Source organism: Manacus candei, unplaced genomic scaffold (genome assembly GCF_025592945.1).
Source record: "Manacus candei isolate 608988 ecotype Guabito, Panama unplaced genomic scaffold, ASM2559294v1 h1tg000002l, whole genome shotgun sequence".
In the NCBI taxonomy this organism is placed as follows: Eukaryota; Metazoa; Chordata; class Aves; order Passeriformes; family Pipridae; genus Manacus; species Manacus candei.
The window spans coordinates 3714753-3735499 of NW_026138050.1; the positions used below are offsets into that span (position 1 = coordinate 3714753).

The following is a 20747-nucleotide window of genomic DNA, read 5'->3' on the forward strand; positions in this document are numbered from 1 at the left end:
GAACAAGCCACATTTGGCCAGAGATGGGTCAGCATTGGCGTCTGGTTGAGTCTGAGCTAATAAAGCCCATCTGGATGAATAACATCATGTCTTTGTGTTTCCTCCCTTCTGCAGAAGAGGCTGCCTTGCCTGAAGAGAAGGATCAGGGTGAGTCCTCACCTGTTACCTCCTCAGTCCCAGAGAAGCCAACCTGCTTGGGCAAGCCAAGCATGAAGGGGTCAAGAAAATCGCAACCGCTGCCGACTGGAGGCTCTCCTGCTCCCACAGAGGAAAAGCGGTCAAAAGCCAGCAAAATGAAGATCTCCACTAAGCTGCACAGCCCCCCCCAGCCCACTTATCAGCCTGCTGTGTTCGGCAGCATCCTTGGCACAGAACCCTACAGTGACCTCCCAGGAACACTGGCAGCCTTCGGCTCCAGTGAGGCTTCAGGGTCGAAAGCCAAGGCCAAGAAAGGGCGACCCACAGAAGAGACACAGGAGTTTGGCACTGTGGTCAAGGCTCAGAGGAAGCATGACAGCGAAATCCTGATCAAGCTGGACCATGAGGGCGTGATGTCTCCAAAGACAAAGAAGATGAAGGAGGCGATGAGGATGCTGGAGGACTCAAACCTGGCCAGCCGCAGAGATGGGAAGAGTCTCCTGGGGCTGGGCTATTCCGCTGCAGTGAGTGTGGAGGGCAAGCAGAAATCTTCCCGAGCCAAAGTGGCTGAGGGAGACCCTTCTCCTGCCAGCTTTGGAGGAAAGTTTGATGGCTCAGTGGAGAGCCTCACTGCCTCCAAGGACCAGGAAGAAAAGGCAGCAGCTCCAGCAGCAGTGGAAGAGTCTGAGAGCAACAGCAGCGACAGCAGCTCGGAGTCAGAGGGAGAAGAGGAGGCTGATAAGAACCGAGGGGAAGCCCAGGACAGCAGTTCAGCCAGCTCAAGAGCATCCACCCCTCTCTCTTCCTCCAATTCCTCCTCCTCTTCCTCTTCTAGCAGCAGCTCCTCTTCATCTTCCTCTTCCTCCTCTTCCTCCACCTCATCGACCTCTTCTTCATCGAGTTCCAGCTCTTCCTCCTCCTCCACTACGGACGAAGATTCCTCCTGCAGCTCTGACGACGAAGTAGCCGAGGCCCAGCCGAGTTCCTCGGTGCAGCAAACCCTCCCGCCCAAGCAAACCAAGCAGGCGGGGAAATCCCGCGCGTCCTCCCACCCGCAGAGCCAGAAGCAGCCGGCGCAGCAGCCGGTGCCGCAGCCGGCGCCGCCGCAGAGCGGCAACAAGAGCAGGCCCAAGAAGCGCGAGGGCATCCACCTGCCCACCACCAAGGAGCTGGCCAAGCGCCAGCGCCTGCCGTCCGTGGAGAACAGGCCCAAGATCGCCGCTTTCCTCCCTGCACGGCAGCTGTGGAAGTGGTTCGGGAAACCCACGCAGGTAAACGGAGTCTCTCCCGCTGCTCCGTAGAGCTCAGTGCTGATGTTTGCCTTCTGGTGCCTCTTACCCCTTCCCCTTCTCCTAGGTGGTGAAACTGCTGTCGTGGTGTGTCCTCAACCAAGGTCTCCAGTTTGCGGGAGGTTGGGGTTGGCCTTAGCTGTGTCTGGGGGAGCTGTCCTGCATGGCGTGTCCCTCTGGCCCAATTCTTGTGGGAATACTGTGGCCCTGCCAACACCAGACGGGTGCACATGGGACAGGGCAAGCAGTTGTGGTTGGAGAAAACCTGGGTGGTCCCTGGCTGCTCACCTGCACAATCCTCTCTTGGCAGAGACGTGGAATGAAAGGGAAGGCCAGGAAGCTGTTCTACAAGGCCATTGTCCGGGGCAAGGAGATAATCCGCATCGGAGACTGTGCGGTTTTCCTCTCCGCCGGCCGCCCCAACCTGCCCTACATTGGCCGGATCCAGAGCATGTGGGAGTCCTGGGGGAACAACATGGTGGTCCGGGTCAAATGGTTCTATCACCCAGAAGAAACCAACCCTGGGAAGAAACTCAACGAGGGCAAGGTAGGCCGGTCTCCTTTGCTGAGAGGGCTGCAAAGCTCCTTGCTCCCTTTTGTTTCTTTCCAAGGATGAGGAAAACACCCCAGGCCCAGTTTCTTACTGGTACCCTGATGGGGGTGGTCCCATCCTTTCATGTTGTGGGGGGTTGGACGAGCTTGGTGTTTGCCCCTTGAACAGGGGAGCGGTGGGTTTTATCCTAATAGGAAATAAAGACTTCTGTGTTGGTCCAAAAAGAATGTCAAGAGCCAGATCAAGTCTTTACAGTGTAATAGTGACTGGCCTGGTGCTCAGAAACACTGAATTTTGCACACATGTGCTTTGTTTATAACAGGCTCTTAGGTTTTATTCCCAGTGACTGTGGGTGGGAGTTGAAGTTCCAAAGGCACATGAGATGGGCAGGAGGTGCTGGCATAGAAAAACAACTAATTCACCTGCTTTTCATTTCTGTTTCCTCTTTCCTTCTTGGGCGCAGCGCTGGGATCAGAAATCAGGCAGGAGTCTGTCCACAGCTTTGCAGGCATCCAACCAGAGGAAGGACTTTATGGAGGTTGGTCTGGCTGGGGAAAGGCTGGGAGGGAATGCTGGGCACCCTGTAACAAATGGTGGTGGGGAAATGCCCCCCAAACTTCTCTGGCTCTTGCTCTTTGCCTCAGCTGAGTCTGCAGTGTCCAGGACTTGGGATGATGTTTTCTGGGAGGATGGGAGTAGCTGCAGGTGCTGGGTATGGGTAGGAACAGTGGACTGGTATCCAGCACCCATCTTTGCATTTGTATCCTTGAAGTGAGGATGACAAACTCTGAGCCTTCACGTTCCCCTGTACGTGTGCTTGGCAGCCACAGCATTCCCCTTGGTGGGAGCTGAGTGAAAGCCAGGGCTCAGGCTCAGCAGGCTGGATGGATTGTGTCCAGGCTGCCCAGAGGCTGGTGCAGATTCTCATTTTCCCTCCCCTGGGCTGGCTGTTGGGATGAGTGGGAAGTTCTTGAGTGTGAGCAGAGCCCTGTCCTGTTGTGATGGGTGTTTTTCCTACATGTTGAAGACGATGCTGTTACTGCTGTGAGATCTAATTTCTCCTTTTCTTCCCACCTGCTTCCTTCTGTTCCTGCTGTGCAGCGAGCCCTCTACCAGTCCTCTCATGTGGATGAGAACGATGTCCAGACCATCTCACACAAGTGTCTTGTTGTTGGTCTGGATCAGTATGAGCAGATGCTAAAGACAAAGAAATACCAGGACAGTGAGGACCTCTACTACCTTGCAGGGACCTACGAGCCCACCACGGGCATGATCTTCAACACCGACGGGGTCCCTGTCATCTGCTGACCGCCCAGGGGACACGTGCCACCCCCTGGGAGGGACGGGACAAACCTGAGGACGTGCCTGTTCAGACGACATGATTGTTTCTTTCAATGCTCATTTCTGTGTCACACTACAGACAGGAGAGCGCGAGAGACGCGAGGAGGAAGGAGAGGGCTGAAGAAAGGGGTTGGGGAAGCAGTTACAGGACTCGGGGAAGATGCCCTTGGGTGTGGTGGTGGTGCTTGAACGCCCAAGGCTCTTCTGGAAGTGGCTTTAAGTAAGGTGACACTTGACCAACTTCTCCCTTCCTCCTTTTGGTCCAGGAAAGCACATGGGTCTCGTGATCATTTCACCAGCGGGACCCCCCGGCAGGAGGGATCCCTTTTGTGTCATTTGCCCCCGTCAGTAACTCGGAAGCCGCCCGTGTACGGAAGGACACCCGCTCACCTTCCACGTGCGCTCCTCTCCGTCCTTATATTCCCTTTCCTGCTTAGTTTCGCATGACCCTTTAGGAAGGGCAGGGTGAAAGAGAAAGGAGATGAGTCTCTCTCAGCGCCTCGTCTCGATCCTCTCAGCGCCTTTTTGCGGTTCCCTTTCCCTGGAGGCCCCTCTGGCAGCATGGAGCATGGTGGGGCGGGGCTGGTCCCAGCAGAAGAGATCACCGGGATAGGAGGAGCCAGGTGGAAGAGGAGCCAACACCCAGTCTGGGATGCTGCCTTCCCACTGCCTTGAACAAACAGTCTGAACTCTCTTTTCATCGCTCTCTGTTCCTCCTGCCCTGGAAAGGTGCTGGGGGGAGCAAGCTCGTGGTGAGGGGGGTGACACTTGGCAAACAAAGAACTTGGAGTGTGCAGTGAAGGGGCAGGAAATGACTGGGGAAAAACTGCTGCTGCTCGGTGCTTGGAGGAGAGGAGACCACAGGTCATTGGATTCCGGCATCCCTCACCCCCCTTTAGCCTCCATGCCTTGCCTGATCAGAGATGTGGAGCTGCTGGGAAGCCTTTGCCCATCATTTGAAGGGAATGGGGACGATGTATGAACCCGGCTGTGCCTGCCTGCAGCGTTCCCACAGCCAGAGCCCCGCTGCCACCTCGGGCTCAGGGAGGGGACCGCCCAGCTTGCTCCATCCAGCGGGCCTGACTCCCCACGGAGATGCTCACCCACCGTCTCGTTCCCACTGAGCACACGCCGGACCCGTGGCACCACCACCGCTGCTCCAGGGTTTTACACCTGCCCAGAGGGGACACTAGAGGAGAACCGGAGGAGAATGATGCACCATCCTTGCACTTAAAACAAAACTCCAAGAGACGCACTGATCTTTGCAACTACCGACTCGCACTACAGATCGCTGGGGCGCGGAGCGGGGCCCGGCTCGGCCCAGGCTCCGGTGGGGAGATGCTTAAGCCAAGGACAGATTGGAAACTCTCCACCCTGGTACCAACTGTGTACCAGAGACTGGAGGCCAGGGCTCAGGGGAGAGGGACACCCCTGCAGAGTTACCCCTCATCCTTTAAACAAACCACACCGTGCTGAGCTCGTACCATCTCCACCCCGGGCCACCGGCGCCTCGGCACGGCGGACAGTGAACGGTTCTAGCCTGTACAGTTTTAATGTACCAAAAGACTCTTTAGCCCTCCTGTATTATAAGTCTTTAAATGGATTCAACTTTTTAATTATAAATATAAATATAAATATATATATATAAATATAAACTTTTTAAAACTGTGAAAAAAATTATGAAATTATAAAAAAGGAAAAAAAAAAAGAAAAAAACCCACAACGGCAGAAATGAACACAGTCTGACGTTTAGAATATTATTTTTTATTTCCTGTTGGATTGTGATTGTAAATGATCTGGGAACAGGCACACCCCCCCACGCTCAAAGTGTACTGTACTTCTAGAAGCAAATTGTGTGAGCATATTTTAAAGAGCGAGAGAGAGCGCGCGAGAGAGATTTTATGCTAATGTTAAATAGAAAGCACTTAAAACCCACTGCCTTCTATGGAACACAAGGATATTTCAGACAATCGAGAGGAAAGGAGAGCCAGGTTTTTGTCTTTTTTGTTTTGTTTTGTTTATGTTTTGTTTAAAACAATTTTTTTGGCATTCTGTTTGTTGGAGAACTCCGTGTGATCTTTTTTCATAAAAAAAAAAAAAAATTAATTGAAAAAAAGCAACCCAGCGAAGCATCTTTCTTTGTCTCGCTTGTCCTGACCGTGGGGTTTTTCTCCCCTTGGTGGCAACGATCACTTTTTGGCTCAGCCCCTGAATTGGGAAAAGACCCAACCCAAGTGCCAGTGTGGCTTTTCTGGGGAGAACCCATCCATGTGATGTAGTGACAGGATGGGACCCCTGAGCAGAGGTCTCTGCTGGATGGGGGCCTGTGGGCAGGAGGTGCGAGTCCTTCCCGGGCCACCACACTCATGGCACCATGTGTTGAGGATGAAATGCTGGATTTGCTCTTTTTGGTGTGAGCTGCACCTCAGCCAGCAGGGAGCTTGGCATGGTGAGACCCTCCGGTGCTGGGGGGGCTGAGTCGGGGTGCCAAGCCCGGCACTCGCCGCCTCCTTGGGCTTGCTTCCCTGGGAGGGGGCACCCGCCAGCTCCTGGCACAGCAAGGTGCAGCCAGTCCCAAAAAGTGGTGTTGGCACCTTCTTCAGATCCTTTCTGCTCCTCTTGGCCCATTCCCTCTCCCACATGCTGCCCGCAGCAGTTTGCAGGCTGGCAGGGGTCCAGTGGGACCCAATGACAAGTCCAACCACCTCAGATGACAAAGGGGACCCTGGAGCTGGGGAGCAACACAAGAGACACCCCAAGACCCCACGGAACAGACAGCAGCATCATCTTTGTGTGTGTTTGCCAGCCCAGCCCGTCACCAGCAGCTAAGTGCCAGTGGCACACAAGTAAGGACCAGCCATCATTGCAAAGACATTTAATCATTTAGTCAGCATCAGTTATGTCCCTTGCAATAAATCTCAAAGCTCAGCAGTGGCCCGTGGGTGGCACTGGCAGTGCTGTAGCCTTGGGGACCCCCCAGCCCCATTGTAATGGGGCAGATTCACAGTGTGGGGTGGGGGAGAGGCAAGACCCTGCCTCTCCTGCAGTTTTGGGGGGGTGCAAAACAAGACACAAAAAAAAAAAGAAAATCATTTTTTTCTCAACCAGCAGAACTGAATTGGCTCTTTTACACAGCAATTGGCATGTTTAGAGATGGATTGGGATTTCAAACCATTCTTGGTGAAAACCTGCAGCACCATCAGTGAAAAGTTGAGACCAACCTTCCTGGAGCCACTGGGGACTGAAGGAATGTTTCCTTCCTCTCTTGCTCCTTTTCTTCCTCACCAGCCCTCCATTGTCTTCCTCCCCAGCACTGGTCCTATTCCCTTTGGAATTTGGCAGTATTTTCTTCCTCCTGGCAATGGCTTGGCTCAAACAGAAGGTCCCCAGGGTCCACTGGGGAGCTGCACATCTCTGATGGGGATTCCCCCAAAAACAACAGGACTGTCCTCTGGGGTGGGAGGAATGTCACCCCAAGAAGTGGCCCTGTGCAGCGCCTGTCTGGGCAGCACGGGCCTTTCTGGAATGCCACGGCCCTGTGCCCACAGGATGCCAGTCCCTGTCCACCCTGTCCCAGAGGAGGGACACGGGCCAAGTGGGGCGGTGGGGACAACGGTGGGAAAGAGGTCCCATCTTGTCCCCCCGCCCCAGGGCTCAGTACCCCAAGGTGAAGGAGCCGTTGGAGGTTTCGGTGTAGAAACAGGTGCTGTGGGAGGTACTGGTGAGGCTGTAGGCAAAGTACGCCACGGCCGAGCCCAGCGTCAAGCCTGTCATGTAGGACACGGTCATGGTGTTCCCTGTGGGAAGGGACACAGGGTGTCAGGGTGCTCTGGCCACCCCACCTGGGATTCCAGTGAGGACTAGGTCCTACCTGCCAGCTCCCGCTGCTCCGGGCTCACTTTTCCTGCAGCCAGGATCATGGGGACACTGCCGAAGTAGCCGTTGGTGATGCCCATGAGGAGGGAGAAGATGCAGGGCCAGGCAGGGTGACCGAAGGTGGGCTGCCCATTGGGGTAGACACACATGATGAAGAGGGGGATGAAGACCACGCGGAGGCAGGAGTAGACAAGGAGGTGGGTCCCTCTCCAGTCGTAGGGCAGGGCAGCCAGGATCTGCAGTGAGGGGGAGAGACTGTGGGGGCGGGTAAGAGGGCTGGGGAGGGCAAGAAGGTGCCCAAAATGAGGCAGCAAGGAGACGAGATGGTGGAAAGACCAACTGCTGCAGGAGCCCAGCCTCGGCCATGCTGAAGAGCAGCCTCATGGTCAGATACCCATGGGGTGGAGATAACCCTTGGTGGAGCCAAGTGGCTTAGAAAGAGGACACAGGGGGAGGACAGAGCCTCCCTGTGCTGGTGCTGGCCTCTCTCCTACCTTGCCGACGAAATCAGAGAGGTTGAAGATGGCCATGATGAGGATGGGGAGCCATTCCCCCAGAGTGCAGTTGTGGATCTCCGACTCCAGCCCGGGAAAGAGGCACAGCGTGATGAAGTAGGTCATGGCGATGGAGAGCATGTAGGCCCAGATGAGCCGGGACACGACGTAGCGGTAGAGCAGCATGTCTGGCAGGGACAGGCAGCACAGCTCAGAATGGTTTGGGTTGGAAGGGACCTTAAAGACCATCCCGTTCCACCCCCTGCCACAGACAGGGACACCTTCCACTAGCCCAGGTTGCTCCAAGCCCTGTCCAACCTGGCCTTGAACCCTTCCAGGCATGGGGCAGCCACAGCTTCTCTGGGTAACCTGTGCCAGGGCCTCCCCACCCTCACAGGGAAGAATTTCTTCCCAACATCCAACCTTACCCTGCACTCTTGACAGTTTGAAGCCATTCCCCCATGCCCTTGTCAAAAGTCCCTCTCCAGCTTTGGGGATGATCCTTCCCCATAACTCTGCATCACCAATCACCAACTCCACCCCACAAAATGCTGCAGACCCACCCCGTGGGCATGGCTCACCCCCCGAAGCCCACCACCCACCTCGGAAGCTGGGCCAGCTCCTCTTGATTTTGGGCCGAGGGACGTCGAAGCGCATGTAGGTGCCGCTGCCAGCCAGCTCAGCTTCGGGGCCCGGGCTGTCCCGGGGGGAGCTCGGCTGCCCCCGCTGCCGGTTCTCCTGGTTGGGGGGACAGGGGACCGCAGTGCTGAGCTCCAGGGGTGAGCGGGACCCCAGGGGCCAGCGGGGAGACCCACCCTCGGCTTACAAATCGGACATCCTCGGAGGTGACGTCGTGGTGGACCCGGTAGCCCGTCCCGGGGTCTCCGGCCCCCCGCGTCTCGGGGAGGCCCTTGCGGGACCCGTCCGTGTAGTAGCGGACGAAGCGGGTGCGCTTCACCAGGAGGTGGAGGATGAAGCAGGTCAGCTCCATGCCGATGGAGATGAAGAAGAAGATGACAGTGTTCTCCTTCTCGTCCGACAGCAGCAGCTTGGTGAAGATGCGGCTGAGCGAGATGATGACCCCGGCGGTGCCTGGGAGTGTGGGAGACCTGTCAGTGCCGGGTCCTGCTGAGCCCCACACATCAGGAATCCCCATCGTCCCCCCAGTGCCTGGATGTGATGCCTCCCGGTATGGAGGAGCTACCAGCAAAGATTTTGGGGTGATGAAGGTGGCTCCTGGCAGACATCCCCACTCCCAGCTTGGTGAGGCAGGGATTTAGAAACCATTAAACACTCTGGGGTGTCCCTGCTCTGCTGGAAACCCAACTGGGGACAGTGGGGACCCAGGAGAACGTACAGGAGGGTCCCCCTGAGCAAGCCCATGTGGTGGGACGTGGACACTGGCAGGGGTCATGGGTACTTACTCTCGCCTGTCATCACTCCCTGCGTGTAGCGCTTGGGCAGCAGCCCCGTGTAACCGTAGAAGCTGGATTGCTGCACTTCAGGAGAGATACAAAGAGGGGAGAAGGAGGGATTTTTGCTGCAGCCAAAACATTGGGAAGGGGGAAGTAACCTCAGTGGGAGCCCACATGCCGAGCCAACTGGGAGTTGCAGCATTCCCAAATTCTCCCTACCCCAAAAGCTGAAGGCTTTTTTCCCCCCTCTGGATGCCTCGCCATGTCTGTTCCCACCACAATTAGTGACCAAGTGTGGGGGCTTGGGAAGCCACTATGGTGGCCCTAATCGGGGGTGTTGGTGGTCAATGCACATTTTGGTGCTGGTGCCCCCGGCCAGCCCTGTGGTGCCTGGACAGAGGTGGAGGGGGTGGAGCAGGGATACAAGCTTATAGGGATCAGGGCGAGAGGTAATCCCAGGAGACCATGGCTCTGGAATGAGGCTGTTTCCCACCCCTACCTCTGCATGTCCCACATACCTGTGCAGCCAAAGGCCACCACCCCGACAGCCACCAGGTTGATGGCGTAGGCCTGCCTGCGGCTGAAGAGCTCCAGCCAGACACCGCAGATGCTGACAAACAGCAGGGGTCCCAGGGCAAAGAGATAGCCTGTGGGTGGGACACAGAGGCTGTGGCAGGGGGGCAGCACGGGGACAGCACTGCCGGGGGTGCAGGGACCCCCACTCACCCACAGAGATCCGGGTGTGCAGGCTCAGCAGCTCCACCAGCGCATTGTTGAGGATCACGGCCACCAGGGCCACCAGGATGTAGGTGAGGCTCATGTCGAAGACAATGGAGGTCCCTGCAGAGAGGCAGGTGATGGGGGAGGGCAGGGATCCAGCTCCCCTGGAAGTGCAGCTGAGCTCTCTCCCAGTTTGGGGTGGCAGGGAAGTCCTACAGCTGCTAGAGACCTACCTGGGTATTTATGGTGCAGGTAATCCACATCGGTGATAAAGCTGTTGTAGGGCAGGAGGAATCCCACCCCAGCCAGCAGCATGGCAAAATAAATCCCATGGTATCGATCCTGGGGCTCGGGATCCTCAGAAGCTGCCCCAAAAGGAGAAAGAAAGAGAAAAGACATGACAGTGGCACTGCTGCACCCCTGGGACCTGTGTCAGATCCCTGTCTTGGGGTGATGAAAGGTGCCTCCATAATCCAGCACCTTGCAGATCTCACAAATAAACAGTCCCAGCCCTGAGAAATTCCTTCCCTATATGTCAGGGTTGACAGAGAACCTGTCAGCAGTCTGGCAATTAGTGATGAGGAATTTTAACAACTTTTAGGAAATATTTACTGTAATGCCGGACGGAACAAAGGTAATGCAGCCCAGACCAAAGGTCACCAATCAAAATGTGTATAGTGTCACCAATAGCATGTCACAGCATGGACAGGGTCTTCAGTGTCACCAATAAGAGTGTGTGCAGTGTCTACAGTTTTTTATGCTTGAGACTTTTGACCAATTGTGTTGTGGCACGATAGTGTACAAGGAGTATAAAAGAAACACTTGAGAGCAATAAACAGCTTCCTGTTCACCTCACACCTGGACTGTGTCTGATATCTGTGTCGCTTTGGCCATTCCGACATTATCAGTGACATGTGGTGACCCCGACGTGATTGCAGCGTTGAAGAAAGATTTATCTCCAACTCTGAGAGAGTTTGGAGGGATTCCTCTCCGAGAGAGAGGAGCTGCCGTGACTTCCCTCCTAGAAGGGGAAAGAACAGAGGATTTACTCTCCTAGAGAGAGATTGGACCTGTGGGGCGAGGCACAGGGGGAACGGAGCCCGGTGAAGCTTGAGAGCGGGGTTGGATCCCGCCAAAAGGTCCGGACCTGAACTTTTGGAACCCTCATTTTGTAAGCTAACAGGGGTGCCACCGGGGACTATATTTTAACGATGACGGGTCAGCATATAACGAAGGAGGAAAGTGTAGCTCTATCTACGTGGAAATCCCTCCTTAACTGAAAGAATGTCCAGGTTGCTGAATTTAATTTACAACGTGTGCTGTTACAGTGCTGAAAATAAAGCTTTGAAGCTACTACGTTAAGTTGCATTTTGTGTGTTTGCCTGACACTTGCTCGGTGAGACTTTGAAAGATTTAGAAGCGTACGGGAGGCAATGATCTATGCAATAATTCATATAAGACCTAAAACTCTGAAATGCAGTTGCCCAGAAAGATAAGCAGGTTGCTGATGTAACAAATTGTCCTTGAACTACACCTCCAAGCAAAAAAATGCAGAAAAAATTAATAATTCACTCCCAGAGGCAGAAAAGAAGTAAGGACCCCCCTCTCCATTGCCACAGCTGCAGAAAAAAGCAGTTTTTCCACCAGATAACTCCACCAAGAAAACAACTAAGAAAAGAAATCCAAGTCAAGATTTATAAGCGAATGGAGAGGGACAGAGATAAATTAGAACAATGGGGGCTGGGCAGAAAACAAGACAGCAAAGCCCATCCCTGTATAAGCCTTCGAACTTAAAAGTCAGCATCTACCTCCTTTTCTTGCTTATTCACAGCCTGAGTTACCTATTTTTTGTTCATGTACTAATTGGCTGTTTCAGTCTCACAATGTGTGTAAGATGAAACACAGAAAAATATGCAACAAATCAAATTTGGTGTCATGGAAGCCTGAAGACGACAATCCCTACCGGGGGGTGGAAAGAAAAGGGGAGGCAAAAAACTGCCTTCTGATATTTCTGTTAATTCTTGTGTTAACTGTAGTGTCTGTGGAATGTGTTTTTGTGAGCTCACAATATTATTGTTACTGTGTGTGTGTATGTGAAGAAACAAAGTTCTTTGCCAGGAGAAAAAGGAAAAACTAAAGTAAAAAGCCTTCTCTTGAAAAGATTCAACCTTGCCAGGGAAAGAAACAGAGTGTATTTTGCATGATAGAGACGGTCTGTTGCTTGGTAACTAAGCAAAAACTTTATTCACTCCCTCAGAGCTGGGAGGGGAATGAAAATATCCTGTTTTGTAAAAATTGCAACTTTGTAACCTTCTGATTGGAGAAAGAAATTGTCTTACAATTTCATAACATAGTCTCACTAACTGTTTTCTGAAGTTGTTCATTCAAATAACCAAACTTGTTTTAGAATACATACATAAATGTAATGGAGAAATAGAGTTTTTAAAGTAACTGCTGACAACTGTCTGTGATAAGAAAATTCCAGTGTGTGTGGGGGGAGTGATTCTCCGGCAGAGCTGCTGAGCACAGCTGCTCTACCTTCCCTCTCCCCCCCTGCTCAAACAGCTCTGTAAATATTCTTTTGTTGCTTCTGTATTTTACAGATAGCTTTAAGGTAGACTTATTTGGTGGAATACCTAGCTCAAAAAAATATCTTATTTGACAGGGGCAGTTTTTGCCAGAGAAAAAAAAAAGGGGGAAAAAATAAATAAACTGTTTCTAGCTGGAAGTTTCCACCTTTGTGGAAAGAGAGATAAAATCTAAAGATATAATACAGGAAACTGCCTAACAACAGGCAGTGTTTCAAGTTTAAACTGCATCTGTCCTAGTCCCTGTGCTAAGCAGCAGAGGTGTGTCCCTGTTATCAGGTGACGAGCTTAAACCAGAACTTTTGCTGCTTTGCAAGGTGTGATTCTGGATCCCCTGGTATACTCTTATGAGCTAAACCCTAGTTTAAAACAACCCGAGTGAGTTTTACTGTGGCTTTATGTAAATTGTTAAAGTTGAAAGCTACTTTAAGAGTATTAACTTCTTAAATACGTCGATGTAAGTTAAACTGCTACACCTATTTTGTTTAAATAAGATGTTTAAAGTTTTCACGCATATCCCAGAAAAATGTATAAATATCAGCAAAAATTCAGAATTAGCTGCTTATAAATCCTAGCTGATCATATCGTTTCAGAGGCTGGGTGAGACTGCTTAAGTTTTAAAAAGGACATGACTGTTCTCCAGTTTCATTTTTTACATTCAGAGAGGCAGGAATCTGCCCTATGAATTTGTGAATCCTGTTCAAATCCCAAGCCATGCGTGGCTTGATAATAGAAAAGTAAAAAATATAAAACTATATTTAATCCAATTATGCAACTAAGACCCTTATAAAAATCAGTAATCCCATCCTCTGAAATATTTCCATATGCTGGAATTTTGAACAGCCAATTGTTTCTTCATAATGAAAGCTGCTATTTGCTTTTATTGAAGTTACAGTGACCTTCCTGAAATTCAGTGTGTTTTACTTTACAATAGGAGAGAATTGTTCTGCAGTACAACATGATAAAATGCTGCTCAAAATGATAAAAACAAAGTAAAAGGAAATACAGAAGTTAGAGACCTAAAAAGATGAGCTAAAATTAAATGTGATTGTTCTAACCAATGTTATTTGAGAAGCAGGATTGAAGAATGCTCCAGGAAAAATTCAAAAAACCAAGTCATAGAACCTATCTCCAACAGAGAGAATTACACTGCAAAGAATCATCTCTAGGCCTTCAGCTTCAAAGAAAAACTGCAAAATTACCCACAATAAGCACTTAAAACTGACGGAACTATTAATAACAAATTTGTGAGTTTTGTCTTAAAGGTGAAGAACAATTAAAAGAAGCAGATGAACAAGAGCCAAGAGTTGATTACATCTCAGACATCAGGGACAACTTGGACTGACTTCTCACAGAAGACACTGGAACTGAAAATAAGATCAAGTAGCGTATATAACGCATGATGTGTAATTTCTCTTGATGTTCCTTGGTCATCTCCTTTAGAATGCTCTGTATGTAATACTGTCTTCTTAACTTTGACTTAACTGGAAGTTAGTACCCGAAATGAAATAGCATCAATAACAAATAATGGTTATAACAGTGGAACTTGGGTTGTGAAACAAATTGGGTGCATTTCAGTTGGAAATTGAAGGTGTACGGGCATTACTTCCTTATATTCTTTTAACTCAAATGACATTGTTTTTATTGTGCTGTGTAGAAAAATCAAATTACTGCAAGATACAGATATGCAGAGATTCCTAACTCACTCGTAGGACAAATTGTTGTCAAGAAAACATTTTGCACATCAAATGAACATTTTAAAATATAAAAAGGGGGGAAAGAGACTATGCAGGCACATAAACAGATGCTAAATCAGAATAGATCTCATTTAAATTTGTTAGGCCTTATATTCCTTGTATGTATTCCTTTTCAAGCCAGGTACAGTTGTTAGACGTGACTGCCAAAGATGACAAACTGAGAAGTACAAAGCCAATAACTACTTAAAATGTAAACTATGTAATTAAAATGTAAAAGTATAATAGAAATTCCAGCTATACGTGAGTGAAGAGTGACTGAGGTGGCCACCAATGAATGACTGAAGAGAGATTGTGTGTGAGAGAGAGACTGTGTAGAGATATGTGTGTTCCAATATACGTGTGTGCAAACTTAACAATGCTTTTGTATTGGAGTGTTGAGACTTTGGGGGAATGTATTACATGGATCTCTTGGACTGTAGTGAATCCTTATTTTGACTAGTGGATGAGCTCTCTGGATTCTTTCTTGGTGAGATGTTGTTGCTGTGTTTCTTTTTAGCTTTGGATCAGGGGTTGCCAATGCCGGTGCCTTGCTTGACCAGCCTGTTGCAAAGGGCCCTGCAACAGACTGTCAAAGCCATTTTTGTGGCATAAAATAAAAAAAGAGGGGGAATTGTCGGGGTTGACAGAGAACCTGTCAGCAGTCTGGCAATTAGTGATGAGGAATTTTAACAACTTTTAGGAAATATTTACTGTAATGCCGGACAGAACAAACGTAATGCAGCCCAGACCAAAGGTCACCAATCAAAATGTGTACAGTGTCACCAATAGCATGTCACAGCATGGACAGGGTCTTCAGTGTCACCAATAAGAGTGTGTGCAGTGTCTACAGTTTTTGATGCTTGAGACTTTTGACCAATTGTGTTGTGGCACGATAGTGTACAAAGAGTATAAAAGAAACACTTGAGAGCAATAAAGAGCTTCCTGTTCACCTCACACCTGGACTGTGTCTGATATCTGTGTCGCTTTGGCCCTTCCAACATTAACAGCGACACCTAAATAAAGACATTTCAGTGAGAGACCCAGGAGGCAGGAAAACACCCGGGCTTCAAGGGCTGATTGAGTTTTAATTGCAGATGAATAAGCTGAGAGCCAGACAGTGCTGCAGGAGGGGTCGAGGCGGGTGTGGAGGTGGACAGGGACACCTCAGGATGTGGAGCAGGGCTGGGGTAAATCCCAGGAGCACTCTTGATTGCTGCATGGAGAAAGGTGAAGCTGCAGGCTGCAGGCAGGAGAACCAGGGCACAAAACCTCAACTCCTTACCAGCCTGCAGAGCCCACTGCCACGGGATGTGCTGGTTGGCTCACATGGGTACAAAGAGGGATGAAAAAAGGTGTTGGCCAATTTTGTGGCATTTCAGGCCATTTGTGGCTATTAAACCCATCCCAGGAAGCCCCTAAATGGGTGGGAACTCAGCAGGGAACCCAGCAGATGATCAGGTCGGGCCGTGCCTGCCCTCACCTGGCTCCATGAAGGTGAGGACGCCCTTGGCCTGGCTGCCCCTCTGCAGCTCGTCCTCCTCCAGCTGGTAGCTGTCGAAGCTGAAGCTCATCACCACGTTGCCCTCGGGCGTCCCCGCCGGGCTCAGCTCCTTGAAGCGCTCGGCTCCCACGGAGCCCATCCTGGACAACCTGGGAGGGAGAGCAGTTACACCCCCGGGGCACACAGGTGGGTCCTGGCTCCTGTGTCCCCCCTGGGGATCATCCCCTGGGTGATACCAGGGGTCTACAAGGGACGATGGCATAACCCTGAGTATTGCCACCTCACAGTATCACAGTGGCTCCCATGCTTTTTCCACCTGGGAAGACGATTTCCCTGAGGAGAATGGGATCCCTTGACCCACTGGGCAGGAGTTTGGGTTTGCAGTGCCTGTGGGGGATCCACATAAGTCACCCTCAAGGCACAGCACTCCCCCCAGCCTGGCTCAGCACATCCCTGGGATGCTGCTGAAGATGAAATGCTGCTGTGATTTCCAAAAGCAATTAGAGAAATTAATGGATGAAAATCACTCATGGAGGGTGGCTGCGGGGAAGGTCCTGGCTGCTGTGGGAAGCCCTCGCTCTCCTCAGGCAGCACAGCTTGCTCTGGTTTATGCCCTTGTCAGCATCTCTGGTGCCTGGGGCTGGGGCAGAGTCACTGGCCTGGGCAGACACACTCCTGCAGCCTTTCCAGGGAGAGGACGGGATGAGACCCTGCTTTTTTTTTTATCTGCTTCTCTGAGGGACCACAGCATAGCATGGAGCTGTTCAGAGAGCTGCCAGAGAGACCCCAGCATCATGCTCGTGAGGGTCCTCACTGAATGCATCTCAAGATGAGCTCCCCAAACACTTTACATCCTCCAGTGAGCCCCCCCCAAACATCCAAAACAGGGTTCATCCCTCTGGGGCCCTGTGGAGCAGCCCAGGGGGGCTACTCTGAATTCCTGGCACCAGTTGCTGGATGCCACCCTGCCCCCAGCCCACCTCCTGCAGAGCCCCCAGGCATCAGGGAGGGAGGGAAAAAAAAAATCTCCTCCAAGGCAGCAGGTTGAGGCAGGCAGGGGAGGAAAAATCAATGACACTGATTTCTTTGGTCTCCCTGCCAGACATGGCGTTTGCAGGAGCACAGAGGTTTTCCACTGTCTCCCCAGCTGCCAAGATGGGGAGGATGCTGGAGGACCCCTGGGGTGAGGGCAAACGTGGTGCCCACAGACCCTGTGAGTGAATTTCTGGAGCCTAAAATGCATCTCTCGCTGTAGGGACGATGGCACAGGGCAACACTGCCCCCGAGGCTCTGCCGAGGTCACAGCACTGGTTGAGGGGCTGGGCTGGAGTCCCTACCCTGCACCAACCAGGGTCGGCCCCAAGAGGCCCCGTCCCAGAGCCCCGCGGGACGAAGAATCCAGCAGGTACGTTTTGGTTGGGGACACTGCTCCATCCTGCTGCTCCCAGAGGAGCTGGCTGTGATTCCCTTCATCCAGCACCCTCCTGTGCCTGGTGCCACCCCAGGCAATAAAACCCGGCAGGAAGCATCTCCTGGGATGCCGGGAAAGCCTGTTGCAGGGTTTTTCCATAATAGAAATCCCAGCTGGAGAACATACTGGCTGGAAACGTCTTGTCCCTACTGTGTGTGGCCCAAACTTCCCGGGGCCAGGAGCAGAGCAGGATGCCGGATGCACTGCCCAGCCGTGGAGCTGGACCAGCCTCCGGCACACTCCGCCTCACGCCTCACTCCCCCGAGCATCCCTGCGCCGCTGTGAATTGGATTTTCTCTTCCCGTTGGATTTATATCCATGCCCCTCTGGATTTACACCCTGCCGCCCCTCTGCACCCAGAGTGCGAGCGGAGGGGCTTTCTCCGTCAAGGGCACGGGTCGGAGGTCTAACCCGGGGGGAGCCCCTGCCCCGCTGCTCTGGGTGACCCCCGGGCACCGCAGACCCCCCCATTGGGGCAGGGAAGCGATCTTCGCCCTGCCAAAAGGGTCTCCGACATCTTGCCAGCGGCGAAGTTGCCACAAACGGGGTTCATTCAGTAACCCCCGTCCCCCGGGCTGAAGGAGAAGCTCCTGGCCAGGGGGGGAGCGCAGGGACCTCGGCCCCGGCCGCGCCCGGAGGATGCTCTTGGGGGGCCAGGGGAGGATGCTCAGAGAGGGGCCAGGGCGGGCAGGGCCCCGGCGGGCGGCGGCTCCCCCTGCTCTCCCCCCGCTCCCCGGCGGTCCCGGCCGAACCCCCCAACAGGTCGCGGCGGTTCTTACCTCTCTCCGCCGCGGTGGCTCTGCGGCAGCGGCGCTGGCCCGCCCCGCTCAGCCCCGGCGGCCGCCGGCCCCCGGCCCCGCCATCCCGGAGCCTCCGCCGGGAGGGGGCCGGACCGAGTGCGGCGGCGGCGGGGAGCGGGGGCGGCCCCGGCTCTGCCTCCCCCCGGCTCTGCCTCCCGCCCGCCCCCGCCCGGCCCCCCGCTCCTCCTCCGAGCCCCCGCACCGGCCCCGGGGCCGCGGGAGAGGCTTTCCCGATGATCGGAGCACGCCCATACCCCCCTGGCTGTAGGCACCGCCTGTAGGTACCGCCTGTAGGTACCGTTTATAGGTACCGCCTGTAGGTGCAGCCTATGGGTGCCTTAGGGGGATTTCGGAGGCCCGGAGCTAATTGCAAAGAGAGATTAATTGGGAAGAAAGCTCCGGTAATTCCATTCAGGGCACGAGTGCTGCAGGGACAGGATCATTCCTGCCCTGCGATGGGTTTTGGCATAAGAGGGGCTGAATAGGTCAGCAGGATGGATGGATGGATGGATGGATGGATGGATGGATGGATTGCAATTCTGGATAGCAGAACACAACAATCCCCCAGATTTTTGAAGAAGTAACTGGGAGGTCTCTGTTCTCCAGCATAACCAGAGGGTGGGAGCAGAGGAGGAAGGGAATCAGCAGCATGGGGTGGTGGGAATTTCTGTCCAGGGAAAGGATGTGTGTCCCCAAGGTGGGTGCTCCAGGAAGGGACCCCGCGGGTGTCCCCACTCCTCCTGGGTTGGGTGAGCTGGCCAAGGCTGCAGGATCCATCACTGGGATTTGATGCTATTGTGTTTTCTCCCAGGGAGGGACACAGTAGGTGTCCCTCTGAACTGGGTGAGAGCCCTGGGGGACCAGGCCCTGCTGTGCTCTCCCCACCTGGAGCACGGGAGGATGGAGGCAGCGGGAAGGAGGAGAGGAGCCGTCCCTGCTCGCACACCGTGACTGCACCGCGCCAGGCTGTGAATTACAATCTCCTCGCAGTCAATAAATGCTGCGTTGTGTAAATCAGCGCGGGGCCGGCGGGATGTGCTGCCGCTGCTGCTGCTGCTGCTCACGCCAGAGGAAATTAGAGACAAAACCGCCTGTGCCGCCTCAGCCCTTCTGCCGGGAGAGGGGCTGAGCAAAGGGTCTTCTGCAAATACATCGCAGGGAGGAAAACAGGCCAGGTGGAAATTTCCATCTTTCCTCCTTGGCTGAAATAGTCAGATTTTGGCTCAGAGCGCACCCGGCTGCTGTGCCGAGCTCTGCACGGAGCCAGGGCTCAGCCTTCCCCCCTCCCCTCTGGGCTGAGCACCTGCACAGCTCCGTGCGCTGGTGCAAGGGGGGATTTTTTGGGCTGCTTGCTTGGGCCGGGTTTGCTCAGCTCTCATTTCATAGTGTCTCTGTAAAACCTCCAAGCACCTCACTCCCTTTGGGGTACATCCCCTTGCCCTACCCCAGACCCCGTCATCCCCTTCCAGGTGCCTCGGAAATGTAAGAAAAGGGAGTAACAGTGATGGGGGTTCCCTGGCCGTGGTTGCTGCTGGTTGGCACCCAGACAGTGTGAATGCTCCATGAAAAGAGCAGGATGAGCTGCAGCATATGTGCACCCGCCTTTTCCCGGCGCTCGCCAGGAAGCATTACTCACCACAGGGATTCTCCCCAGGACCTGGTTTTCCCCATCCAAAAGCCCCAGGAATAGAACCGGGGGGGGGGTGTCCCTTAAAAGCAACTGAACTGAGGGGATGTCTCAGCTCCCAAATGGATGTGGTGTTCTCCGAGCCATGGGGAGTTGCTGTGACCAAACACTTCGTGGAAAAGCGTTTGCCACAATTTTTAACATCCTGTCTAAAATTACATGATCAAGAGATCCCCATTTTGGGGGACAAAGGAGTTTCCTTTGAGTTCTTTCTCCTGCAGGTGTGACAAAGCCGTACTGGGGTACCTGAGGAAACTGCTACAGCTTGGAGGGCTGTGGGGGACCACAGGAAGATGAATCCATCCCAACTTCCCTGAGTGCTTTCTCTCTGCTTTCCCCACTCCCAAGGGTAGCGTTGTGCTAGACCAAAACAACCCTATCCCAAAGTGCCCAAGGTGCCCCCTGAGCATGGGCAGGCTCAGCTGCCTCTGCCCAGCAGGGGCATGGGGGGTTCCATAGGCTGGGCTCTCCTGGAGTTTTGCTGGGCTCTTCAATTTTTTAAGCTGGTCCTGAATAATTCAGCTCCCATATAGCTGGCTCGAGTTTGGTGAGCTTGGATGCTCCTTGGGTTTCTGCTTGACCCACTTTAACAGCCAGGAAAACCAGCCAGGCATGATGCTCCTGGTCCCAGGCTTCCTGGTCCCTGTGGCAGGAGGGACATTCCCACACACACAAGACATTCCACATCCTGGAGTCTACCCCTGCACCCCACATCCAACATCCACAGTGCATCCTTCACCCACACTGCAGATTTTTAGAGGTATTTTTGCCTTCTTCCCTTTTCCTGCCTCCCTCTGCTGTCCCGTGGCTCCCAGCACGAACAGGAGCATCCCCACAGAGTTTGCAGGATTATGAGGAGGGATTTGCTTGGCTCCATGAACCAACCAACACCCTGTGGCCACCTCTCCACAGCTCCTTGTTATGTAGAGCCTCACCTCACTCTCCTGGAGCCTGGACCAACACTGACTAATCCCACTGGCAGAATAAGGAGCTGCTGATTCATTTGGCTCCGAGACGCCGGATTAGGATGATCTCCAGAAATGCCCTGTATTGATTTTTTTTTCCTTGCCTTTCCACTGGAGTCAAATGTTATTAATCATTGCTGGTGCAGAGGTGAGAGGAAGGAGAGACCTTTCAG

The 20747-nt window shown here is 53.0% G+C and overlaps 2 protein-coding genes across 4 annotated transcripts in view; one reads left to right on the forward strand and one right to left on the reverse strand.

Annotated features, from left to right (window-relative positions):
• The window catches only part of TNRC18 (trinucleotide repeat containing 18), a 55262-nt gene extending 49821 nt beyond the window's left edge, over positions 1-5441 (forward strand). For all 3 annotated transcript variants that reach the window (XM_051777487.1, XM_051777468.1, XM_051777477.1), the window contains 4 exons: positions 115-1409; positions 1738-1974; positions 2444-2518; positions 3082-5441. In XM_051777487.1, the coding sequence (XP_051633447.1) occupies positions 115-1409; positions 1738-1974; positions 2444-2518; positions 3082-3288 (1814 nt within the window). In that variant the 3' untranslated portion in view covers positions 3289-5441. The remainder of the gene's footprint in view (positions 1-114; positions 1410-1737; positions 1975-2443; positions 2519-3081) is intronic.
• SLC29A4 (solute carrier family 29 member 4) lies at positions 5183-17971 on the reverse strand. The gene is made up of 11 exons (XM_051778242.1): positions 17902-17971; positions 15631-15800; positions 10060-10191; positions 9833-9946; positions 9625-9753; positions 9116-9190; positions 8518-8783; positions 8294-8429; positions 7692-7879; positions 7193-7433; positions 5183-7118 (listed from the first exon to the last, which is right to left on the reverse strand). The coding sequence occupies exons 2-11, from the start codon at positions 15788-15790 to the stop codon at positions 6976-6978; spliced, it is 1584 nt and encodes a 527-aa protein (XP_051634202.1). The 5' UTR covers positions 15791-15800; positions 17902-17971; the 3' UTR covers positions 5183-6975.
• Positions 17972-20747: the final 2776 nt, after the last annotated feature.